Raw genomic sequence first — 24,454 nt, 5'->3', positions numbered from 1 at the left:
CAACGACGACGACGACGACGACGACGACACAAATGACGAATGATTGTTCCTTTCGTTTTTCATTTACTTTTGTTTTATGTTTGTTTGTTTGTTTTTCACGAATGACCGATCACGAGACGCTTCACTGATATAAAACTTCACTTACTTCTAACGAACGTTCATTCCGGTGCTTCGTTTTTTTGTTTCTTTTCTTTGTATCCTTATTTTTTTTTCCTTTTCTAGTTATAATTCCGTTAGTATCAGTGCTTCGTAGCGGTATTTTGTTCTCGTTATACTATTCATCGTTTATCCACTATTATAGATAATATAAAGTATTTATATGTAGACTTGCGTATATCAAACTATGGTCGAGATAACTATGCATATTTACAGCTTCTTGGTTGTTTGTGGTTTCGTTTTTTCTTCGTCTCCTTTTCATTCTTTACCATTTATCAACGCTCTTCCGGTTGTTTATCTTTGTTACGTTTTATTGTATCTTTATACACCGAAGATAAAAAAAAAAGAAAAAAAAAGAACGTCTTGGGCGACGGTGTCCCCCTCCTTACGGTTGTAATTGTAAACGCGAATCTCGAGATGCATCGTGTACACAATCGGCTTGAGAAATAATTGGCGGGAATTTTTTTTTCTTTCTCAAACTCGTTCTTCGATTTGTTATCTTTTTTGTTTCTTCTCTTCTACGATCACACTGTCTCCGGAAAAATATCTGTATCGCAATTAAAATTCTTTTGGAGGGGTATAACACATACAAAAATAAACACCAAACTGGAATTTTATTCATTTGCGATAGTCGCAACGGAAGGGAAAAATTTAACTAAATTGTCGTTTCTCAAGAAAACGTAGATCAAAAATAAAAATAAAAGGCAAAAAATAAGAGAGAAGAAAAAAATAAAATTGAATGAAAATTAATAACCAGCTTGAAGAAAGAATCGTCTGAAATGTGTCGTTGTTCTCTCTATGCTTTATCTTTCTCTCTGTCTCTCTCTCTCTCTCTCTCTCTCTATCGCGCTTCCTGTTCGATATTTTTTATTTCCGTCACCACGTCGAGAAAACGGTGATGGGATAATAAGTTTACCACAGTTGCGGTATAATTATCATCAGCTTTTCTAGCTTTCAGTACATCCTTTTCTCCCCGTAGCCAAAGAATCGGTTATCGAGGAGCACGCGCGAAACAATTTTCTTCTCAATCGCCAATAGCCCGAAAATACTGGAGAGACGAACCGAGTCTATTTATTCACGTCTCTGTTCCATGAATTACCTAAGACAAATGGAACGAGTGTTGACCCTCTTGCGCTGCTATCCGTAATTTTTCTCGCATTATTTCCAATGTTGTGTAGTCCGGCAGTTTTAGATAGTTGACACAGGTCATCACCGACGGCAAAAAATCGTCAGTTTGCATTGATGGATCGAAAGTTTTACGTACTATCGTTAGAGGCGGTGTTAAGCTTTTGAAGCCTGAAATGAAGGGGAGGAAAAAATTACAAATCATTAACTAGACACACAATATAAAAATCTTATTTTTATCGTTATTGATTTTCATAAAATTGCTTTGAGAAAATACTTTAGAAAGATTGAAAATAAAAATCTATAAGTTAAGCAAGTGTTTAAACTGCCATTTTGGATTTTTTTTTATCATCGAAAAAAAAATGACAGAGCTGATCGACCTTTCATACATGTTGAGCTTTGTTGTTACTTTTACTTTTTTTCTCTAGTTTTACTGAATCGCTTTATTTAATTTTTTTTTATAAAAAATAAAAAACTGGAAATCCCTTAAAAAGGATTTCAAAAATGAGGATGAGTAGAAGAAAACTCACCACCAACGGGCAATCGCGGTGATCCCGTGACAAATTGTATGAATTGTCTCTGCTCTTCGCTATTGTATCCAGACATAACTTCGAAGAGGAAACGTATAGCCCGGGAATCGGGAGTATAGCCGTGATCAGTCCGACAGCATTCGAGGAGTGTTTTCACGTCCCATTGACCACCAGCCTGTGCGTGACCGCAAAATACTGCCTCCAATTCTTCAGGGAAAAACAGTCTTAATTGACTCGGCGGAAAAACGGATTCGAAACCCTCGCGGAAAGCTTCCATTTGACGGAAAACTCCTTCATACAGGAACCAATGAATCACCAGCTGAAAATATTCATTTTTATATCGCAACATCCAGGGGCTGATAAATATTTGACATAAAAGCAACGTCGATTTTACATAAAATTTGAGCATAATACTAATGAATTTTTTATGTGCGGTACCCGACCAAACTAGTGGTCGATATTTCGACCAAACCCGTCCTTAAAAGGTTAAGGCAGTTACCGCGTTACAGTCAAATTGAAAAATTATACTCGTAGCGAGCAATTGGAGTGTAAAACTTTCTCTGGAACTTGTGGTTTTTATCTAAACATTTTTTAAACACTACGAAAATTTTCAATTATAAGGCAAACGATTATTTCGTTTGCAAAAGATTTAAATTTGTGGTCGTATGGAGTCGAGTGTTTAATCGACTTTTTAGAAAAAATTGATTCCATACAAGAAATTTGAACAAATTATCAAGGCAAGGGAACATGATTGAAAATTCCTAATTACTTTTATGTATTGATCCAAATTGTGGATAGTAACAGAAATATCGCTTCCTGCTTTTCTAAGCTCGATGTTTGAATATCCCGGTAATTCAAAAACGAGGCCAAGATCGCTGATGGAACACCCATCGAGATCGAGTGACTCAATCAATTGTGCTTTTTCGCTGGGTCTGTAAGTTTGGTCACGCTCAATTGCTTCTTTTCGCCTTACGATGTCTTGGAGTTTGTTGAGACTGTGATAAATGTCCGGGTAAACGTAGGCAAGATCCGATAATGTGAGCGACTGTTCCTCGCCGAGTAACCAACGATAAAACGTTAGACTGAACGGTAAATCCAGCTGTTAAGAAAAACACAAATAAGATATGAGATTTTGAAAAATCCCTCAGTAGTTCCTGTGTAAGCAGCTCTTTTACATCACAGAGCAAAAAAAATTAATGGAACATTCGGAAACTCACCATTCGCGAATCATATATGGCTTTTGCCATAAACTTTCCGAGAAACTTGAATTTCGTTTTGAGTTTAGCGAGATGAGAAACTTTGGCGTTCCATGGTATCGGAGTCGTGAATAGGCCATGGGGCGCATTTACGTAACCCGATTCTGTTGGTGTGCCACTTCCGTGCCATAATTCAAGATCGGCCCGTTGCAATTCTCGCGAAACAAGGGCGTAAAATTCTAGTGTTGGACCAAGCCCAGTACCAACCTAGAAATGAAAAATTAATGTTTCAATTGGAACTAAGATTGGAACAATATATTATGACTAATAATCGAATGTAAAAATGGCAGACACTTTGAATGGAAATTCCCATTTTTACGTACCTCATTAATATATTGCACTTCTAACAGAGCTTTGCTCGATGCCAAATCTTGTATAACTTGCTCTGCCTGTTTCAAAATGTCGGTTCGCGATATCGTACGTTTTCGTCTTTCCAGGCGCGGAGTAACGCGTTCCTGACTATCCGAACCGGACAATTCCGGTGCAGAGTCGAGAAGTCGTTGTAGAGCTCTATCTCGATCGAATGATGTCGCGTATAGCAGTAATTGCCTTGTTTCAAATGGGAACAAAAATGGGCTGCAATGGGAAAAAATGCATTTCTATTAAATTAAATTTAAAAAAACATTTTTTGAATGTTTCAAAATTTGCAATAAGAAATAAAAACACGTATTTTTGCTTCTTGATAGAGCTGTTATGTGATGATGAAATTTTTTTTTTTTTCCAGTTTTCAATGTCTATGTGCTCAAAATGTCCCAAAACATCGAAAAATCATATCTAGAAAAAATGTCCGTGTCCGTGTCCGTGTGTGTGTTATGGCAGTACAAAATTCGAACGCTTATAACTCGAAAACGATTTGAGATACAGGGCTATCGTTTTGTATAGATGTTAATCCGAACAAGTTCTTCATTCTCTGATAATTTTGGCAGAATTTGAAAAAAAATACGAATCCAACGACGTTTTGAAATTTTCATAAAAAGGGTGTCAACGCTCTAATTTCCGAAAATTTTAAGATTTATTACTAATTTTTTTTTATAAATAGATTATCATAATAGGAAGGTTGGCATTGAATTTGGGAAATATCGGTTGAGCGGTTTAAATTTTATGATTTTTGGAATTTTACGAAAATATGAGTTTTTCGAAAAATTGTCAAAACGCTTTAATTTTTGGAAATTTTATAAGATATTGTGTATAAGTCTGTACTTCCTGTATACTTTCCAGCAAAGTTATCGGAATTATTGAATTTAAATGTAAATAGAAAAACAATGAAAATTGAAAGTTGCAAACTGTTTTTTCTGATGGCTCGTCATTCAGTTTTAGGAGCAGTATATAAGCCTAAAAAAGTAACAAATTGTTTTCTCAAGCTTTCAGAAAAATGCTGAAAGCTTCCTCTATGAGGAAGCCAAAATGAAAATTATAGCACCTTATAGAGTAAGCTTTGAGCATCGTTCATCTTGACCATCTTGAAGGTCGAACCCCCGCTTAATATTCATTAATTTTTAATATTTCACATTGAAGCTAATTTACACGTGTTTAGAATGTAACATAATATTTCGAGACCTTGAATAATCGTAAAAAAATCTGATTCCAGTGTTCAAATCATAATTTTCTGAAAAGCTTATAGAGCACGAAAATGTGGGGGAAAAAAAATTGAAGGGAATTACTCACCAAACGGTGGCGATTTGTTGGAGCCACGAAGGAAGATTACCGGTCATAATGACCAGCGGATCTTGAAGTTGTCTGCTGGCTTTGGCGGCAATCTTATTATTGATAAAGTCCGAAGCGCTGAGGAGCGTAGTGCTTTTCACATAAGGGAATAGAACGCCCCAGTGTCGATTGAGAGCGTGGAGCAGACGCAAGAGACAGAGTCCGTCGAGTGAAGCGTCGGAAATAGTAACAGATGGAAGAGTTGGTGTGAGATAAGGAGCGAGAGGACAGCGGGGTGGTGGGACAGCGCCTTCGAGCCAAAGACTATCCTCTTTTCTTTTAGAGCTAAGCTTTGTACTTTTTCCTTTTCCCTTGCGACTGCCGCTAGCGGAGCTGGATCCGGGTTTGGGTGAGGTAGTTGTATCTTCCTCGGGCACAGGTCGATAATAAATCGTGTGCGTTTGAACCCATACGGCGTCATGACCAAGAGGCGGTTCACTGTCAGCCTCAGCTTCCGAATGGTCCAATCCTGAGCAGCCGAACTGGCGTACAGCTTGATAAACTGTCATGTTGAATGGGAGAACTTCGTCGCCGATCAAAAACTGTAATTTGTGCTTAGCAGCTTGACTTATAACGACGGCGGCGAGCGTGTCATCGATGTCATCTTCGCTGTTGTCGTCGTCGCTGACCATTGACTCGGCATCTCGTATTCTACCGTAACCACGAACCATGAGATAACGCTCGATGGCTTGAACGAGGGCGAGCGGATCAATTTTTACGGTACCACCTTTCCACTGCTTCAAATTATTACAATCGGGATGACGTTGTAAATTGCACTTCAACTGGTGCGTATTGAAGAACTTCAAGGCGCTTGTACCGCCTCTTCCTGCACCAGAACCCGCTGGCAAATCGTGTACTTTAACCGGAAATTGTTCCAACTGTGCGACACAACTGTTCAACTTAGCGACGAGGGCGCCGAAAGCACCCGGTGATAAATCTACTACGTGGTTCGTCATTCCACCTGATGATTCTTGTTGCAACGTTGTCTCCGCGAATAACTTCCAAAACATTCGCAGACGATCGTAACGGTTGCCCGGCGCTTCGTTCGTTGTCAAATAATTCAAAAGCGCTTTTATCAAACCGCTGTAATTCATCTCGAACGGTGAAATGTCGCTTTCGAGCACGATATCGCGGAGCTCCGTTAACGCCTCGAACATTTCATCTAGCTCGTTCGATTGGAGCTTCTGTATAGCAGCCGTTAGCCGCGTCAAAACCGTCAATGCCGGATGCGTACAAGGCGCGTCATCTTGATATCTCGTCAAAAATTGGGCCGCTTGCTCGCGGACCCAACATTTCGCTTTATCCCGATTACCGGCTGTTAAACTCGGATTATTCGGTGGTTTGGTCAAGCTCGTCGATGAACTCGAATCACGCTTGTCACTTGCTGTTGTTGCCGAGGACGACAATTTTCTACCCCATCGCGCTGGGTTAAGATTGCCCAGAAAACGAGTATTCTTGGGTGTAAACCCGGTGAACATGGACTCCGGCTGTTGCGTTTGCTGAGGTGTTGTACTGCCCAAACGCGGGAAACGGCCCTTTTTATTTGGACGCTTCCTTTTAAGGACATCGCCGATTCTCCTACACGAAAAATAATTTGTTTTTTTTTTCACTGTTAATCTTCAACGGAGCGTTCAATTTTTTGGCTCATTATTACAGCACATTTCCTTGATTAGCAATTGTATACAGTCGAAATTTTGATTATTCAGCGCTTTCAGAATATACATCCGATTAAACGACCTTTTCGTTTTCAGAATGTTCATTCATAGCTACAATAATACCATAAGTCAAGAACCAATTGATTTTCCCTGGTGATAAGACTATTTTCATTGGCGTGTAAGACGAATTGATTAGTTTTTTTTTAAATGAAAGAGTCGTTGCATTGAATCTTTGCTTCGGAGAGGTACAATCGCAATACAGCCGAAAAGAAAGAGTTCCAACAAATTTGTTTTAGTGCAGTGATAATTTTCGAATTTTCAATATCTTCATTGCAGTGATTTCTTTTCCTCAGAATTTGTATCAAATCGCTAAGTACTAGAATTCTGACTGTATAAAAACTGTGATTAGATTGATAAAGTTTTTGATACGTTCAACGATTAACTTACGAGTGCACATTTGAAGCTGAACCCGAGTCGTCAACGGATGTACTGAGATCGCTTCTGCTCCGAGTTTCCATTGTTGCAGCAAAACTAGGCTTAAGCTGACTGGTGGCAATTGTGCCGAACAATATATTGCCATTGGTGGTTGGCGATGCGACTGGGGACGTTGCACTGCTCGAGGAAAGCGTCATGGTCGACGCAAAGGACGTTGTGGATGGACCTGGTTGTGGACTCGGCAATGACGTACCTAAAAAATACCCAATTTGACATTTACACGTAAAGAAAATTACATCTTTCTGTACAATGTTTGGAAAGTCAATTTAATATTGCCAATATCGGTTGAAAGGACGACTCACCGGAAGGGCACTTTGGTGCAGATACACCGAGAGGTATATCGGGATCGGCAAGTTGTCTTATCTGATGTAAAACTCCCTCGCGATGAAAATGAACACCGAAAACTTGAGGCAATCGTTTCATCAGTATACTACCCATTTGAAGAGCACCTATGACTATTCTGAGATCTTGGGACGCGAGCATTCCAGCGATGTGCGATGATACGACTTGGTTCTTGAGTACGTCCTGACAAAGAGGAAAAGAAGAAAAACTTTATGATTTATATAAAGCTCGCTCGTTCGGTCTATTAAGTTCATAATACATTAAGTTTTATTTCGTTTCTGGATGGATCCCCTTCATGGATTCAACGCAACCAAGAAATTATGAGATAACGCTTGATTTCATTTTTACCTTTAAAAGATCTGTGGACGCATAATAAACCATACGCAAAAGAGCTCGTAGACATTTGCATTTGACCGCAGGACCGGCGGAACTACTGTAGACTTCGTACAGTACAGAGAACAAAGTTCGAATGAACGACACGAGCCAGGCGTTGGTCTCGATAACCGGTGGGACAACGTCCATACTGAAAAACAGAAAAAAATATAAATTAACCGTGAATATTAAATTTCCGTATATTCTGAGTTGAAAAAAATCGAATTCATTGAACTTGCTTTGAAGAACACGTTGGGCTTTTGCCTTCAGCAGGATGAGCATTAACTCTGCGGAAGATACTTCTCGCCATTCCAATGTCCTCGTTTATTTGCTTCATCACGGTCAGATCTATCGTGTAAGTTCGTCCCAACATTGAGAGACAAATTTCGTCTTCTCCGTTTTGGAAGGCCATCTTCGAATAAAAAATCATTTTTTTTATCCGATCGTTATCCCGTAATAAATTCAAATGATTTGTATCATTCATTTTTTTCGTAAAAATTAACATTGAGAGTTTGAAAAAATGACTCAGTGTCAGAGCCCTTCAATGTCAAAAAGGGTAATCATGAACTTTCGTGTAAACTCAAAATGATCAGAAATTAGTACAGAAAGAATCGTTTGAATTTTTTCACTGACAAACCAATGATAAATCAAGCTAAAAATTTGAATAACTGTAAGGATGAATCAGAATTGTAAGCAAGTGCTCGAAAGGTACCTCTATAATTCTCGAGTCAATGGTGCTAAAAGGATGACAGCAATGTCTCTCGTCGCGCCATTCCCAATGGACAGTCTCTTGCTGATTGCTCGTTCTTTCGAGCAAGCTATTTACACTGAATATACCGTCGGTAGGCAGTGGTGGCATAAGTTCCTCGATCAGACAAGTGATTTCAAACCATTCCTGAGGCGAACGTGGTACCAGTTCGACATCTTCGGTTTTAACTTCGAGTGAACCGGTGAGTAAATAACTCAGGGTGAATGCTATATTTTGTTGTAGTAACAATTGCGCCAAATCGGGACAGCGATTTGATATCACAGAAAGCATTCGTAATACGGTTATGAAGTTACCGATACTGTTTACCGGTGGAGTTATCATCAGCTGCAACGGAAAAATAAGAGCATTCGAATGAGTAAAAACTACTCTGTTGTTCAACGAACCGTTGAACAATGAAAATTTCATGTTAAAAATCCATTATGCGACTTACCAGTTGTTGCAAATTTTGCAAAAGTTCCGCAGTTATGATTTTGTGTAACATAACAGGATCGTGTTGAAAACTGTCGACCAAACGACTGAAAGCTTGGCACACGCACTCGACGCTCTTTTTGTCCTGATTGGTAAGTCGACTCGTTAACAGAACGAGGCTGTCTGCCACCAAATGGAAATCGTCGGGATTTAAATTTTGGCAGCAATTAGCCGTGATTGTCAGCGCGGCACGTTGGGCCGTTATGTTGAAGAAATCAACGAACTTTAGACAAGCTGAAACACCGCCCTATGGAGAAAGAAAATAAAAATTAAATGAAGGAAAAACGACAAAAGTGAAATTCCCCACAAAAAACATTTTGGTAGTAATCCTTTGACTGATCAGGAACAAAAAAAAATTACGTACTGCTTGGAGAATGGATTTGCTGTGTCTGCGAGAGAGCATTGCCAAAGCAGTGAGACACTGTTCAGCGACATCCATACATTCGATGGACTCTAATTTTTGCAAAAACATCGGAACAGCATCGACGACAACGGTGGAAGATCTCGGCAAAGCTTCCATCATGTAAGTCAAAGCCCGACAAGCATGAGTCATTATGACGAAATTGTGCTCGATTCCGAGTAGATTTATGAGTGCTGCGACTACTTGTTTCACGGGAAATCCAGTAAGTGTGTCTTCGTTTCCCATCACGAGAATTTCTCCCATTCCAATAACAGCTTGGAGTTGCTCGCCCTCGTCATCAACAGCTTGTAGGCCAGCCAATAGTTGTTGCGCTTTCGCGGCTGCTTGAACGATATTTAAAGCAAATAAATCATTGAAACGTTTTTTTTAATTAGATGGAACTATGATACGACAGTCATCGTTTGAAAATCGTTGCTTTTTAAATGTATTTTGGGTCAATTTTTGATTTCTTAACACGACATAATTTTAAAATTTTATTGATACGTAAACTTCGTTGCCAAAACTTGATTCAATTTAAAAAATCATGCTACATAAGAACAGCCGTCAATTCAAAAGTCAGCACTTTTTTTGTATTCAACAATGAGAAATTTTAAATTGGTTTCGTGAAATAAGAATTGTTGTTTTCGATATCTCAATTGCTGGTAAAGTAGAAGATTGAAAGTCTATAGATTCTCAGGAAACTTAGAAAGAAAATTTAGTAAAATTTAGTATTTTTAATTCAGGAAAAAAATATTAGAAAGCCAAAAAAGATGCACAAGTTTAATCAGAGAACATAGATTTACATGGAACAACAGGGCCCATGTTAGCTTTTGGCACGGAAAATATAGTTCCACTCATAGACTGTAGGGCACGCAGCGACGTATCCATGTGTTTCACACATTCAAAGCGTCAGCTTACCACCCCCGTCTCATATATCGCTGCTAAGGAAGCCATAGCATCCGAGAGATTACCGGTTCACATACTCATATTGAAAGAAATTTTTTCGCCATACTTTTTTGTTTTACAGATATCTATGAATATTTGGAAATATATTGACAACTATAGCTCTTGCGACCACAGTTACTATTTCATACAACTACAACGTATCAAGCGGCCCGGATAAGCTAGTAGCATTTTCTGCCGTTTGGAAATTAGAAGTTTATATGGTATAGTGGTTCGATGTCTTTCTCGTAATGCTGGAGATAATAGTTCAAATCCGTATCGGACGGGTTTTTTTTTCATCAGATAGGTTTTTTTAAAATTACAGTCGAAACTAAAAAAATTCAATTGATTTTGTTGAATAGTTGAATTATTGTTTTTGATTTTTTACGTAAAAAAATGACTGCAACATGTTAATGTTTTAACAGCATTGAGACCCCAAGCGTGGGGTCCACAACTTATGGGTGCGAGCAAGAGCGGAATAGTACCCCAAGTATGGCTGAACGCTTGGGTGCGAGAAAGCGCGCGCTATGACCCCAGCGTCAGTGTACGCGTGCTCACGTATATTGAACAGCGCCACGCTGGCCGGGGTCAGTACTGAGCGGACCCCAGCCAAATGCGCCTATACGACCTGTTGTTCCATGTAAATCTATGTTCTCTGGTTTAATTCTCCTTACCAGAGCTCGCACCCATACTTCGGTTGAGAAGATGCTGCATTCTTGGAGCAAGGGCTCCGAAAACGTGGGGCGGTAAACCTCGAGCTTCGAGGAGAGCCTGTAGTCGTCCGACTTCGCCATCATCGCTTTCACTGTCGCCTGTAGTTGCAGACATTCCAGAAGGTCCTCCACTAGCTGAACAAACACGAGAACATCAGAATTGATTATAAAATTATGTAAATATTCAATTCAACAAAATTCAGAAGGATTTTCTCATGTTTTTCTTTAACATATACTGATAATTTTTTGTTTCTTACCAGCAGCGGATGTCGCAGTCGTGCTTGATTCCTCTTCCCCGGTCGTCGAAGTCAACTGACTCCCTGGGGCTGAGGACGAGACGGAATTTGGTGTTGCAGTACTGTTCGTAACGGAGTCACTTCCAGACATTACAACACCAGCAGCCACAGCACCACTTTCCCCGGCTGATTTGCGAGCTCGAGAGGATGAACGATGTTTACTGTAAAATTTAGAAAAAAAATGCACATTTACAAAAGCGTTGATGACAAGTGAAATTTGCGATAAAATTGTACTATATTTAACGTAGTGCGCGAAAAAATATTGACCCAACCTCAAAAAACGATCGTAGACTGAACAAATTTTGATTGACAGTTTCACTTTTTCAATTTCTATTGAAAAATGGTTTTTCAAAAGATAAAGATACAATGTGCGATTTCTTCTGATTTTGTCTTCTACTTTGGGCAATTGAATGAAACACAAATGGAAGTTATTTACGACAAGATTCAAATTCTCCTAGAAGCTATGAAATTCCGAGTTGAAAGGTCAAGAACTCTTCCCTCTTTTGTGTCATTCGTATACCTGGATTTAAACCTTCCATCCCCTTTTATAACACAACTGAAAGGGAAAAAATTCAATGTTGAAGTGAACGAAGGTTTCGCTAATGGGGATTCTGTATACTTGCTTCAAAATTGCATTTTATAGAAAAATTACATACCACATGGTCTTGTATTCTTAATAATTTCTATAAAAATTCAACGATGTGAGAGTACTTGAGTGTACGTTATTCATACAGAAATAAAGACATACGAAATATTCTTTTAGGGAAAATCTCTAAATCGTTCAAGGTTACTATAAATCAATAAAATTCAACCGAATTTGAATAAATTTTCTGTATTATACTACGAGCTTAATATATCGTTTGTATCAACACTTTTAGAGTAAAATAATCGTCACTGACATAGCGTAATATTGAACATGAACGAACTGCGATTTTGGCTGATTCCCATAAAAATATGCATCTTTTTCATATTTGTACCAAAACATTTTTCAATGGTTTTCAGATGAAACGTGCAAGTTCAGATATTTTTTTCAATTTACCTCAAACTAGTGCACGTTCCCGTTGTAGAATCTTTTTTGTGATGTTTCCCAGCGGTTTTTCCACCAGCTGGTAAAGTCCCTGTAACGTCCTTGGTCGGCTCGGTTGCGAGTTTAACCCGCGATCTCAAAAGGTGTTTGTGCGTTGGATGATGATGCGCAGATTGGTTGGCAGCAGGGGAGGCAGACACAGAGGGGTTGACAGTGGACGTAGCCGGTGTAACGCCACTGGTGCCTGCCCCGTCATGTGCCAACGCCCCGCCTCCGCTCTCCACAGAGTTGCTAGCTGCGTTACCCACTCTGATGCTGGACTTCACACCCAAAACTTGACTACCCGTACCACCGTTTGTATAATTGTTGACGCCACTTCCCTGAGATTTCGAACCTGTTCGAAAAAAGAACAAAATTTCACTCTCGTTAGACACAGAGTTTAAGAATAAATTGCACAACGTAACGCCTTCCACTGTAGACTTCAGCAATATTTTATGTAAAAATAACTGTAAAAATTTGAGAAGCGAAGATCAGTGTCAAATACCCGAGGTTATTGCAAGAATCAACGGTTGAGAGGATGTCAAATTTTCATGTATTTCAAAAATGCCTGACATTGCTACCAAATTAGATGCCCGGAGAATGATTGGAATGCTGCGATTATCAATATTTCGGTATTCTCTTCTTGCGATTTTTTTATTTTCGGAATTTTCCAGATTTTCATGGTCAAAACGAAGATTCGAAGGAAAACCACAAATTTTTTATACTTCATTTCCGCGTTATTGTTATATTATTTTTCTCAATAGATACCATTGGAAATTTTCGGTGCTACTAATTCAAATTGAAAGTTCGCTATTTCAATGTTATCTTCAAAAAGTATTTTACAACACTTTTATCCAACGTCACGCTAAAAATGACATGCTGCATTTGAATTATACGTCTTCCAATGGTTCTCACGTTCCAGTGACGCACGCTAACTTTATCCTTAATCTTGGCGTAATATTCATTTTTTAATTCCTTCCTGGTCAGAGAATAAAATCGAATACCGCAGTAGATTATTGTTCGTGAAAACCAATCGATTCAATGACATAATATTTTCAATAAAATCGTTTAAATTTATTAAGCAAGTTAGTCGAAAATTATGGGAATATTGTAAAATCGTCACAAGGGGCTTGAAGTTGAAAGAAAAGTTATGGAACAGTCTAAAAGTGTCTGGAATCGAAAATTTTATAATTTTATTAAACAGAAACTTTCGTCGAACGTTGAATATTTGCGAGACACATTTTATCGTTATCGCACTAGATCAGATATACGGGTCAGTAACAAAACTCGCTATACCGATCGTTAAAGCCCAGTTATCTTAACTTCCATTTATCATATGGCAAAAATCATTATTTCATTTATTGAAATTCGATAACTTGATAATGATGAGAAATGTATTCAATATTTGTGGAATGAACCGAAGGCTTTTCGAACAGTGATTCATCTTGTGACTGATAGCTTGCATTTCTTCACGAATTTTACGGTACGGTCATAAAAAAAAGGTGTATAAAGAGATGGAAGTAATGACAAAAAGTTCATGACCGCGTTCATTCAAATAAGATATTCATTAGCGTTTTCCTAGCTTTGTTTTGTTCACTGGACAAATGTTTTATTTTTTCAAAAATTATTCATTTTCGAATCGATGTAATTTGACTAGTGACTATGAACTAATAAGTCTAAAGTTGTACATGAAAATTAAAGTAAAGAGTACACATGTTTGGCAAAGGAAAATTAAGAAGAAATAATAAATTTCAATATGTTTTTCAAAACCCGTCGTCATTCAATCGAATCGAGCTGCGCGAAATGTCCTCTTGGCTGTTCAGCTGTAATTGAGGAATAGTGTTACAAGAAAAATAATATTGCGCATATGAACATGAAAATATTCTTGAAAATTTCTCTTTGAACGAACTTTTTTCAGTACAAATAAAAAACAATCGCACAAATTGCCAGCTGTGTTGTATTTTGTAAATTCTGTTGAATCCATGACATTGAAATTGTAGAATAAGGATAAAATGTTCGAAAAAAACTTCACAACGGAAATTGTGATCTTTAAATTATTGCGTTATTTATTACTCGACTATTTCTTCGAAGTATTCGTCCTTAATTATGATCGACGAGTCGTAAATGTTCAATGGTTCCAATGAATGCTTGGGCACTATTTGTTTTTACATTTACGATAAGCCATGATGGAGATTCCAGAAGATTGAGAATAGAGATTCGAAAAGATAAACGCGTGATAGATTTTCGGCATGACAATAGTATTAATCTTCATCCCCCTTAATGTGGCTTACCTTCTTGGTGATAAGTTTGCGCTGATATTGGAAAAAGTGCTTTGATAGCGGACGCAAATCCTTCCAGACATTCGCTCATCCCCAGGCCTAATATCATACATTCTTATCTATGACTTTTATTTCGTTCCTTTTTACGCTAAAATTTTGTTTTTACATTACTATCTCATAGATTTATCGCTTGTTTATTTATTTCCTTCTTTTTTCCATCGTATCAAATGTTCTTGATGACTAGTCTACTGCAATTTTGTGACCTTTGAGTCACGAATATAAGAAGAAAAATCAAACAATTTATTCAGGAGAAATATGTTCAATTCTCGACTTGGACGATTTTTTGATAATTAATTATTCATTGAAGATGAATCACGCACGAAACCAATGTTCGATAGACCGTTCAAAAATGCTTTTTTTTCTCGTTTCTTTGGAATGAGTTTAGTAATTCTTCTTTATTATTTGAATTTTTCTAGCACACTATTTCTTAAGAATTTTTAAAAAGTGTTATAAACATCAATGAACATTGAACATTAATTCAACGAATATTCTAAAAACACTGATAATTCCATTTCATATGGCAAATAACTAAATCAATGGAATACTCGTTGTACAATTATTTTTATAATTATCCATCCGGTAACTTTAGTAATGCAAATAAATTTCGTATCGCCTTAACGATGTTTGAATTTTTCAAGATTTTTTGCAAACCACTAAATACTGAAGTGTTTGTGCAATGATATTATTAGCACGAAATTTTGTGTATTTCGCTCTTGAGTGCTCATGTAATTTTCACATCAACCCTTCGACGTGAGGTATGAAAACAAGGCAAGAAATATAGGAATTGATAAAAAAAAAAAATCATGACAACTTTCTCGCATGCTAATCACATAAAAATGGATTTGAGGAAGAATAGCCCAAAAATGTACCCTTGATATTTCAAATATGAAACCAAAAGTATCACAGCCGCCTGATCTTCGTAGTAGAGTTGTACAAAAAAAAGACGTTTGATAGTGCTTGATAAAATTTGTAAACAATTCTCGTGTTACGTTAAGGGTAGAGAATCAAGGACGAATTTGAGTTGAAAATCAAAGATCTTTCGAAGATATTGTGAGATTGACGATTAATTTAAATCGATAGCTTTTTTCATTCGACTATTAAAGAGAACGTGGGAATTTCTCGAGCCTTGCAAAATTTCAGAACACCGGATCGGAACTAATAAAGGATAGAAAATGAATAAATGATTTACTGACCTCTTCCTCTGGATGTAGAAGGATGACTAGTATGCGACGAACTCGTCGACGGTGCAAAGTTTGTATGGGAGCTTGTACTTTTTCTACTATTGTAAGAGCTCGCCACCGATCCGTCAAAAACGCTCGTGGTCCCTTGCGACGAGTTCTGAGATATTTGAGGTGTTCTTGATCGCGTACGCGATGCGACGCAGTCCAACGGTGCCGAATTGTTATCCTGCCCGCTTGATCTGATCGAACCACGAAATCTCGTTGTACCTCCAACGCTCGAACTATTACTTGGTTGTTGTACTTTTTGTTGTCTCCAATCCGGTTCTGTAAGAGATACGATCCATTTCAATATCAACGTTTCAAAGCTTCAAAATCGTGATACAAAATCTTTGAAAAGTATTATTTATTCCAATCATTGAATATAATGATTTGGCGTTTCTTCAAAATCGCTAAATACTGGTAATATTTCATAGTAAATACCGTAAAACTGAAAAATAATGTCGTAATGTTATGACGTTCGTATTGCTGTTCAAAAATGAATAAAAACCAAATGATACAAAAAAAAATTGAATAATTATATTTATAAAGACATAACTATTCTGCTGTTACACTCGACACAATTATTTGTTTTTGTCACGAAAATCGATATTCATTCTGTAAATAATGTAAATAAACATCTAGAAAGAAGTTGACATTTGAAAATAAAAATTTATGATAGCGATAAGCTTTGTGCATAAGTCAGTAACTGCTTTCAGTAAATTTCAATGATTTTTAAACGTTTGTTTTCTGCTTTTTCTAACCGGATAATTCACGGGGTATGAGTGTGCTAGATTGTTAGGCCTACAAACAAAAGAACTGATAAGGCACGGATCTTATAAAAAGAAGTCTCCTTAACAAAGGATTGAAACTTTAAATAAGTAGCTCGAAAAATCGTGTCAAAGATAAAAGGTTGAGAAATATTCTGTTCGTCTGGAAACACGGGATCCTGCGGTTTTTTCTCCCTGAAAATGGAAAAATGCTACTCGAAATCGGTAAAAATTTGTATTTGCATTTCACCGTTTTGATCTGCCTTAAACCAGTCGTATCCAAAATACTTGGAACCCAAGAAAATCAAATTTTTTAGGGTTATCAATTATCGTTAACCGAACGAGTAAAAAACCCATGCAAATATATATTTTGAATTATATTTAATGAGAAGTACGATTGTCTTCCATTTTTTCATACTCTTATTACGAAAAGGAACGATTCTTTTGTTTTACAAATCACGTTCCTCTATCAGTAAATAAGTCGCAACAAAGTTGTAGTTTCTGTTATCAGTTGAAAAAAAATAGAAACTACTAGTGAAGCTTACAGGACTGCCTTAAATTTGGATTAAAGATTCAATTTTAAAAAACGGCCACCATGACAAAGCGGAACGAGTGTTCAACTTACCCACTAAAGATCCTAGGCCACCGCCATAATTCTTACGTTCTCCCTTGACTCTATTTTGCTCTCCTTTGAGATTTGAATCAACGGAACGTCTGTGAGGTGATGAATTGTAGATTTCAGAAGACGTTTGTTGTTGTTCGCCGTTCAACTGTTTGCGTCTTTTCTCTGCGAGGGTCAACGTCACCGAACCTGTACCTTGTCGTTTCCTGTAGCCTGTACTTGCGCTGCCCTTCCCCCTTGGTTGCTTAGAGGTGTCTGCTGAAGCGCTGGCCTTCTCTACAGACCCCCCGGACGACGACTGATCTTGTTGATCTGCCATAGATTAATCGACGCATGCCACTATTCTGTCTGAAAACATTTAATTCAAGAGTTACAACTAAAAACGCAGCGTCAATGAAGTCAACTATTTCTATTGTATTCTATATTTTTTTATTTGAAAGGCAGTTGGGAAAGAAATAAGACAGTACTGACAATGGCCGTGATTATTTTTAAACAGTTGAACATATTTCTCAATTCATTGTAAATTTCAATAATTTTGAAACACGGCACAGCACTTTTCAACTCATGATATTCCTTTTTTTTACTTGAGAAAACATATTTCAAACATTCAAAGAGACAGACTAGAGGTTAGAAAATCTATGGAGCACAAAGACTTCGTTTGCCTGAAGGTGATGCGCAAGTTTGTCCAGTCGCTCAATGATCCATGATTTTCCAACCAATTTCACACTTTAAACTAGAAGAGAAGCAGCACCGAAAAAATACTTGTAGAGAAAAATAATTTTTCAATCCCTCAGAGTGCATTCAAATTTGAACCGTCGACAAAATGACTAATTTTTGAACAATATCACCAAATAATAATCACACTTGTGTATCAACATTGAATATTTTTGCACTGGAATCTGAGAACATTCTTAAAAGGCAAACACTCTATGAATTGCCACTGACTGGCATGGACGATGAGAGTGAAGTACACAGAATTTATATATGGCCCGGAACCTCTGAAACCAATCACGGAAGGTTGAAGAAACAAAAAAAGTACAATTTTCAATTGTCAAAGCCTCGTCTTACAAAAACCATGTGCAATCTATGACCGACATAAAGGAATCATGATGCTACAAGATTAGCGAGTTTCGATCATTGTTACTGAAATAGTGTTTGTAGATTTCAAAAGAAAGCGAGACGAAAAACCAATTTCTAGAATCAGTGTCCAAAAAAAAGTGTGTGAAACTGAAAAGAATCACCTTGACCACACAAAATAAAGCAAGTAATTCATTAACGAAACATTTACTGTGATTTCTATTCCCAAACAGCGTAATTCAAGTTAATAAACGTTTCCCCACAGAAGCGTATATTTTTATGTTGAAAACACAATGTATATGATTTTTCGACGGCTCAACAAGAGCCCCAAATAAGCACAAAACTGGCAGGAAATTATCGAAATCGGTTCGCCATGTTGTTCGAGTATCTGATTATTGGTAAGAACGCCATAGCTTGGGGGATTGTCGATAAGTTTCGGAAAAAATCACACAAAGTACAGCAACGAGGGAAGGGGAGGGGGCTAATCGTAAGAAAAAATGGTAAAAAAGCAGTGGAAAACGGGGTAGACAGACAGAAAAATGTAGGGAGTCACGGTTACAAGCGATGCGCAGTTTATATTTCTCCTCGATGAAACAGATAGTGCGATAAGTATATAAAAAAAGGAGGGAGAGAGCGAGAGGTTGGACAAGAGAGCATGTACAACAACAAACATTGACTCGTGAAGGAACGAATACGCGTTACATCCGCGACAATAATAATAATAATATTAATAATACAAGGAAAAATCGAAGAACGTACCGACGAGGATCAGTGCACTAATTTTTTTGTTCGAGACTAAATCTAATCTAACATCGTTTCGTTAACCCCCTTACCCCCTCTTCGACTCCTAGATTTAACAGCTGTAGGAGAGCATACTTGGGATGGGAGAATCTCGAATTTTCATTATGGTGAAAATCCGGGAGGTCGACAAAAAGAGGGGAGAGGGGGAGAGAGAAAGACGTAGAGAAACTAGCGATGAGCAAGCTTTTCTCCAAGGGATATTTTTTTTCTGTTTGTACATTTAAAAATATATAAAATATACATATAAATGCATGAAAGAGAAGAATGTATTATCTTATGAAGTCGAAATATGTGTGGCAAGTGTGAGAAAACACAAAGGGCTCTTACTCACAGCAAGGCTCGAGAATTTCTCTCAAGCCACCATTTGCTTGCTGGCTGAAGTAATGGAGGACGAGTATTTGTGTCTTTCTCTTTTTCTCTCTCGCTCTTTCCCACTGGGACTCAATGTTTCTCTTTCGTTCTCACAGCTACACAGAAAACAAGCGTACACATCGAAAGATTTTTTCTTTATTTCTCGCCTGCTATTTTTTTTCCTTTTTAACGTGTTTCTTTATTGCACCAGGCTCCCGCTTTTACGCAAGTCTAGTCGCGAACGGAGGCACAAAATTCGACGAAAATCTTGATAATGGTAGTTCGAAAGGTAGAAAGTATTGCGAGTTTTCGGGGAAAAGTGGAAACTGCCGTGAATAACTTGAAACGATAAAAAAGCGATTTGATTTACCTGAATTTCGTAAAAACATGCTCGTCTCATCACGAGCTTCCTTATTTATTTACTTTTTTTGATTCTTCACTGTACGTATTCTTTTTTTTTTTTTTTTTTTTTATGAGGTTTCAGAGACGAGTAGAAGCACACTGAGAACAGAGAAACGTTCCGTCGAACGACGCGAACTCTACGAAACGAAATACACACTGACAATTCGAAGAGACCACCTCGAGCCTCGAGTTCGTTCTCTTTCTCCCTCTCTCACATTTGCTATTTGCTCCTCGTGAGGAGAACCAACACGCACGCACAATCCTCGTAAGCCCAGCTGAGGAGAGGGGGAAGAGCGAGAAAGTGACAGACACACTATGAAACAAAGACACACAGACCCACAGTGGGGGTAGATATTCACTCTGGCTGGGAGACCTGGGGAAACTTCAACGTTAGCTTCCCCGTAAACGCGAGCGAGACACGGAAGGAGAGAGGGGATTTAGGTAGTTTCTCGCATTACTCGGAGCCAAAAGTTAGTCCCAAGTCCCCAAAGTTGGAACATGCTGTTACATACGCAATGTACGAACAAAGCTTGTACGAAACTGACACCTTAAATGATAACAGAAAGCAAAACATTTGATTAGCCGAATGTAAATGGAACAATCAATGCCCACATGTATTGTTTATTTCGAGATAAAAGTCAGTAATATATTAGAAATCATAATCGGTCATTTGCAAATAATTTTTCTACGAATCTTTCTTTTCAAATGGCCATGACAGTTTTTTAATCGTGAGCATTTTTAATTTTATTGTATTTATTGTTCTCACATGAATTGAAAATATTGATGGTTATGTGAAATATGAACTTCAAGAAAAAAAAGATATTCCAGTTTTTCTCGATTTCATAAAATTTATGATGTTTGTTCAGGAATGAAAATGTTGATAAGAATGTGCGTGTCAACGATTCTGATAGGTGAATGTATCTTCACATTGACGCGCATGCGTGAGCACGAGCACGCACGAAATAGGCAATGGTAAAATAAAAAGGATTTTTCGTAACTCGGTACGATTTCGTGATTTACGACAGTTCAGATTCGAACATTGATTTTGGAAAATTCGTTTTCATGCAGAAAATATTTGTGCGAGTACACTACTGAGAAAAATAAACAAAATCAAAACAATGGCGCGATACACGTAAAGCGTTAATTTCCAAGAGCAGTCCGTCAAGTTATTTTTTGCATTTCAGGCGTCAAGTCCAGTCAGCCAAAACGAAATTTCTGTATTGTTTTAAAAAAAAAAAAAGAATCTAAAATTGTGTCGTTTGATAATTCGTGAAACGAACGTTGTAGCAATCGAAAGGCAGCACTTGCCGGAGCTTACGAAATCGCCTTGTGATTTGAGTTGTAACGACGTATTGTGGTATTGTGTATGCGCTAAAAAGGGGAGAGACAAAACTCTTTCGATGGGAATTCGGAAGTTTACCGAAGTATATATCGACAGAAATTTGAGGGTGAAAAAAACATATGAAGAACATGAGACTAGAGAGTTACAATAAAAATCTTCTGTCATTGGAACATCGACCAGCAAGTCTCGTATTCGAAACGAAGAGCCGAAAAGGTGTTCCGAACGTACACGAGCTCGAATTTTCATGGCGCTTTTGACACGGACTGTAAAAACTCACGAATACGTAGCAGTTTCGGAAAGAGCAATTTTACGCCCTTCTGATTTTAAGTCACTAGTATACCTGTGCATAGCGTTTGGTCAAGGCTTTTTCCAATGGCCTTGTCGTGCAGTACTTTGTATAATTGAATGGGATTCGAGGAAACAATACAAAAAAAAACAGGGATTACAATATTCCAACGGAATCGACAGACAATAGAATTTCTTCATAGCCGCAAAGGATAATATTTATTGACATTGTAAACGCCAAAGGAGATTATGATACCATTATAAATGACAGAAACGACCTCTTGGTTTTTAGTCGCTCGATATAATAAAGTTGAACGCGACGTGCAGCGTACAGCAAAGCAAGTGAGGAATATGTTTCAGTTCTCGCATGCGAGAGCGTGCACCAGCCGTCGAATCAACGGAATGCGTCGAGGCGTCGAGCTATCGGGATTGGGTTGGTTAGGATTGGGACGAGCTCCGTCTACTGCCTCCCCCTTTTTACCCCCTCTCCCTGTAGTCTCGCGCCAGCGAAACACCAAAAGGCAGAGAACGTGAAAAGAAAAACTAAAATGCGTCGACTATATGTATTAGGGGTTACTCGGGGGTAAAAACGCACCGAAACGCACTGTAGTAAAACAGACTGACCGCAGCTGTATTGAAAAATTGGCTGTCTGCTACGATTCCTTTTTCCCTTCGTTTTTCCTGTCGATCTTTTGGAGCCACAGTTGATTTTTGTTCGTCTCTTGAAAGCGTCTTAGAAACTCGCACGAAAACGCGACGGAGAATAAAAAATAAAAAAAAATAAAAAAAAAAAAAAAAGATACGGGGGTCTCGAACGGTCGACCGTGCTCGGCAGGAGGAACGTCGAATTTGTGATGCTGCACACGAAATTCTATTTCCTTTGATCCGTTCTTTACCTTTGGCTTATTTTTGTCAAAAGTTGTAATAATTTTGATTTTTTTTTGAATCGCGACACAAACGTTACACGCATCTCGTTCGCTAATTGTTATCGATATTCATTTGTAACAGTAGCACTATGAATCTTCAAATTTATCATCGTGGCGGTAGTCTGGTTCATTGGAAGATCGTATTGTAATAAAATTGCAGTTTCGTTATTTATCGAGCCTTTGCCAGCGGGTCTTTATTTCTCTTCTCGACACCGCCGCACACTGCCGCTCGAGGGCTCAGCATTTTTTTCACTTTTCCTTCTGTACCTAGGCTGATGCGAATGTGTACGTGTGTCGCACGCACTCGTGCAGACGCATATACGCAAACTACTTTTATGGTAAATGTTAAACTTCGAACGTCACTGTGTAAAATTTGAAAAATTAGTGCGCAGTCGCGAAATTCAGAACACGAGAGCTTGCGCCAAAGTTCAATTCCAAACTGGCCTTTAATCGAAAAATTCGCAATCCCTTCGTTCTGCTTAATGTTGTCTGCCCCCTTTTCTTCTTTTCTATTCCCACCCGGTTGACCAAGTGTTCACGGTGTGGTGATTTTCAATGTGCATGTTTTCTTATGATCGTGTGTGTGTGTGTGTGTATGTGCGGGCCTGTATCAAACACAAAAGAAAGAAATAAGGAACATACGCGGCGCACCACCATCAGACAAATGCGACGTTGCCACTTCTTCGCTTTGTCATGTTCGCGATGTCGTCGAGTTATTTCCACAAATGGCGCGAAATCTAGGTTTTTTCAAATCAAAAGTTCAATTTCTTAGCTTCTTTTTCATCTTTAGCAGACAAAATTTCCGATAATTAAATTTTTCAATCGTTGAACCGTAATGTCACCACAATTTTTTCTGTGAGAGCGGGGGATCGTCACAGTTGTTTTTCTAACGAGCGTCATTTTCCTAAACACGCATTGCAAGAATACGTGAACGATATTCTCCATTTTTTTTATCTATTATTATCATTTGTGTTTGTTCTGTGATGTCATAACCAGGATTGTAGACGGCAGGCATAACAAATGAATTGGAAACCTTGATCAATAAGATAATTTCGTAATGCTCTCAAGGGGGAAGGAGGAAGGGGGGGGGGGAGAGTGAGACCATTATATTTTATTCGCATCGTTCGCATGTACGAGACGTGGCAACGTTGGTTCTGCAACAGCTGTTCGATGGTAAATTTCTTATTCAGTTTTGGCCTTCGGCTGCAACGAAGACTCCATTGGTCGGGAGCTCGTTTGCGAAGAGCCAATTGGTCGTTGATAAGATGAGATTCATATGACAGTCTGTCTCTCTCCGCCACACGTTCTTTCTTCCGTTTCAATATAAAAATTGACACGGAAATTATTTCATCGTGTCAAAACACCTTGGTTTTTCACCGATTAACCTTGTTTTTTGATCGATCTCCGGGTTTTTTCGTCGACTCGATCGATTTTCAGGACGAAGAAAGTTTAAATCGATTCGCAGAAAATAAATAATATTTGTAATTGATGCACGCCTACAAAATACGATTACGAGTGTATTTACTTACCAAAAAAGGGAGTTGCTCCTCCCTGGAAGTGTCGGAACCTCCAGTTACGCAATGCGATGCGCGAGGGTACACGTGAAAATGCGAAGTGAGCTGTCAAGTCGATCGTAGTCGTGTCGTCTGCTATCGCATTCATATATATACCTATACTCGGTACGTGTATGGGTCTCCCTGTTTTTCTCCTTCCTAAGCTCGTCGATCGAGCAGGTTGTCCCGGTCAACCGTGTGTTCCTGTGTTCTCTACGGTTCACGCGTTTTTTCGCCTCCCTCGGCCCTGCGGCCGCGCGCCTATCGCTTCTGTCGTCGGTTGAAGAACACTAGCGACTAATTTTCAAACTATCCGGAGAGAGCGCCACCATCCACCGGTAGACTGGAAATTTATGGTTCCAAAATACCCCGCGGAATGAAAATTCGTTTGGAGAATATCAGTTGAAAATAAAAATTCGATACTCCGCTTGAAATGAAATTTTTTATTTAATTTAATTTCTCATTTGTTAATGGATTAGA

General features: G+C 38.3%; 1 protein-coding gene across 10 annotated transcripts; it reads right to left on the bottom strand.

Moving 5' to 3' along the window:
• Positions 1-751: 751 nt before the first annotated feature.
• ctrip (E3 ubiquitin-protein ligase ctrip) lies at positions 752-24,088 on the bottom strand. Of its 10 annotated transcripts, none has more exons than XM_043419413.1 (21): positions 19,837-20,050; positions 19,443-19,582; positions 17,241-17,585; positions 15,822-16,133; positions 14,581-14,667; positions 12,263-12,644; positions 11,185-11,384; positions 10,889-11,062; positions 9,237-9,616; positions 8,835-9,119; positions 8,348-8,728; positions 7,875-8,047; positions 7,612-7,786; positions 7,224-7,446; positions 6,874-7,114; positions 4,733-6,349; positions 3,391-3,643; positions 3,029-3,274; positions 2,581-2,910; positions 1,812-2,130; positions 752-1,452 (listed from the first exon to the last, which is right to left on the bottom strand). In XM_043419413.1, exons 3-21 carry the CDS (start codon positions 17,554-17,556, stop codon positions 1,256-1,258), a joined length of 6,291 nt encoding a protein of 2,096 aa, XP_043275348.1. In that variant the 5' UTR covers positions 17,557-17,585; positions 19,443-19,582; positions 19,837-20,050; the 3' UTR covers positions 752-1,255. The 10 variants fall into 10 exon arrangements, with proteins under 10 accessions (XP_043275348.1, XP_043275350.1, XP_043275352.1 ...); XM_043419415.1 differs by having other exon boundaries at positions 19,447-19,582; XM_043419417.1 differs by lacking the exons at positions 19,443-19,582; positions 19,837-20,050 and adding an exon at positions 23,951-24,088.
• Positions 24,089-24,454: the final 366 nt, after the last annotated feature.

Source organism: Venturia canescens, chromosome 5 (assembly GCF_019457755.1).
Source record: "Venturia canescens isolate UGA chromosome 5, ASM1945775v1, whole genome shotgun sequence".
NCBI lineage: Eukaryota > Metazoa > Arthropoda > Insecta > Hymenoptera > Ichneumonidae > Venturia > Venturia canescens.
Note: the sequence above shows the minus strand (reverse complement) of the source record. Positions and strands in the feature narration are given on the sequence as shown.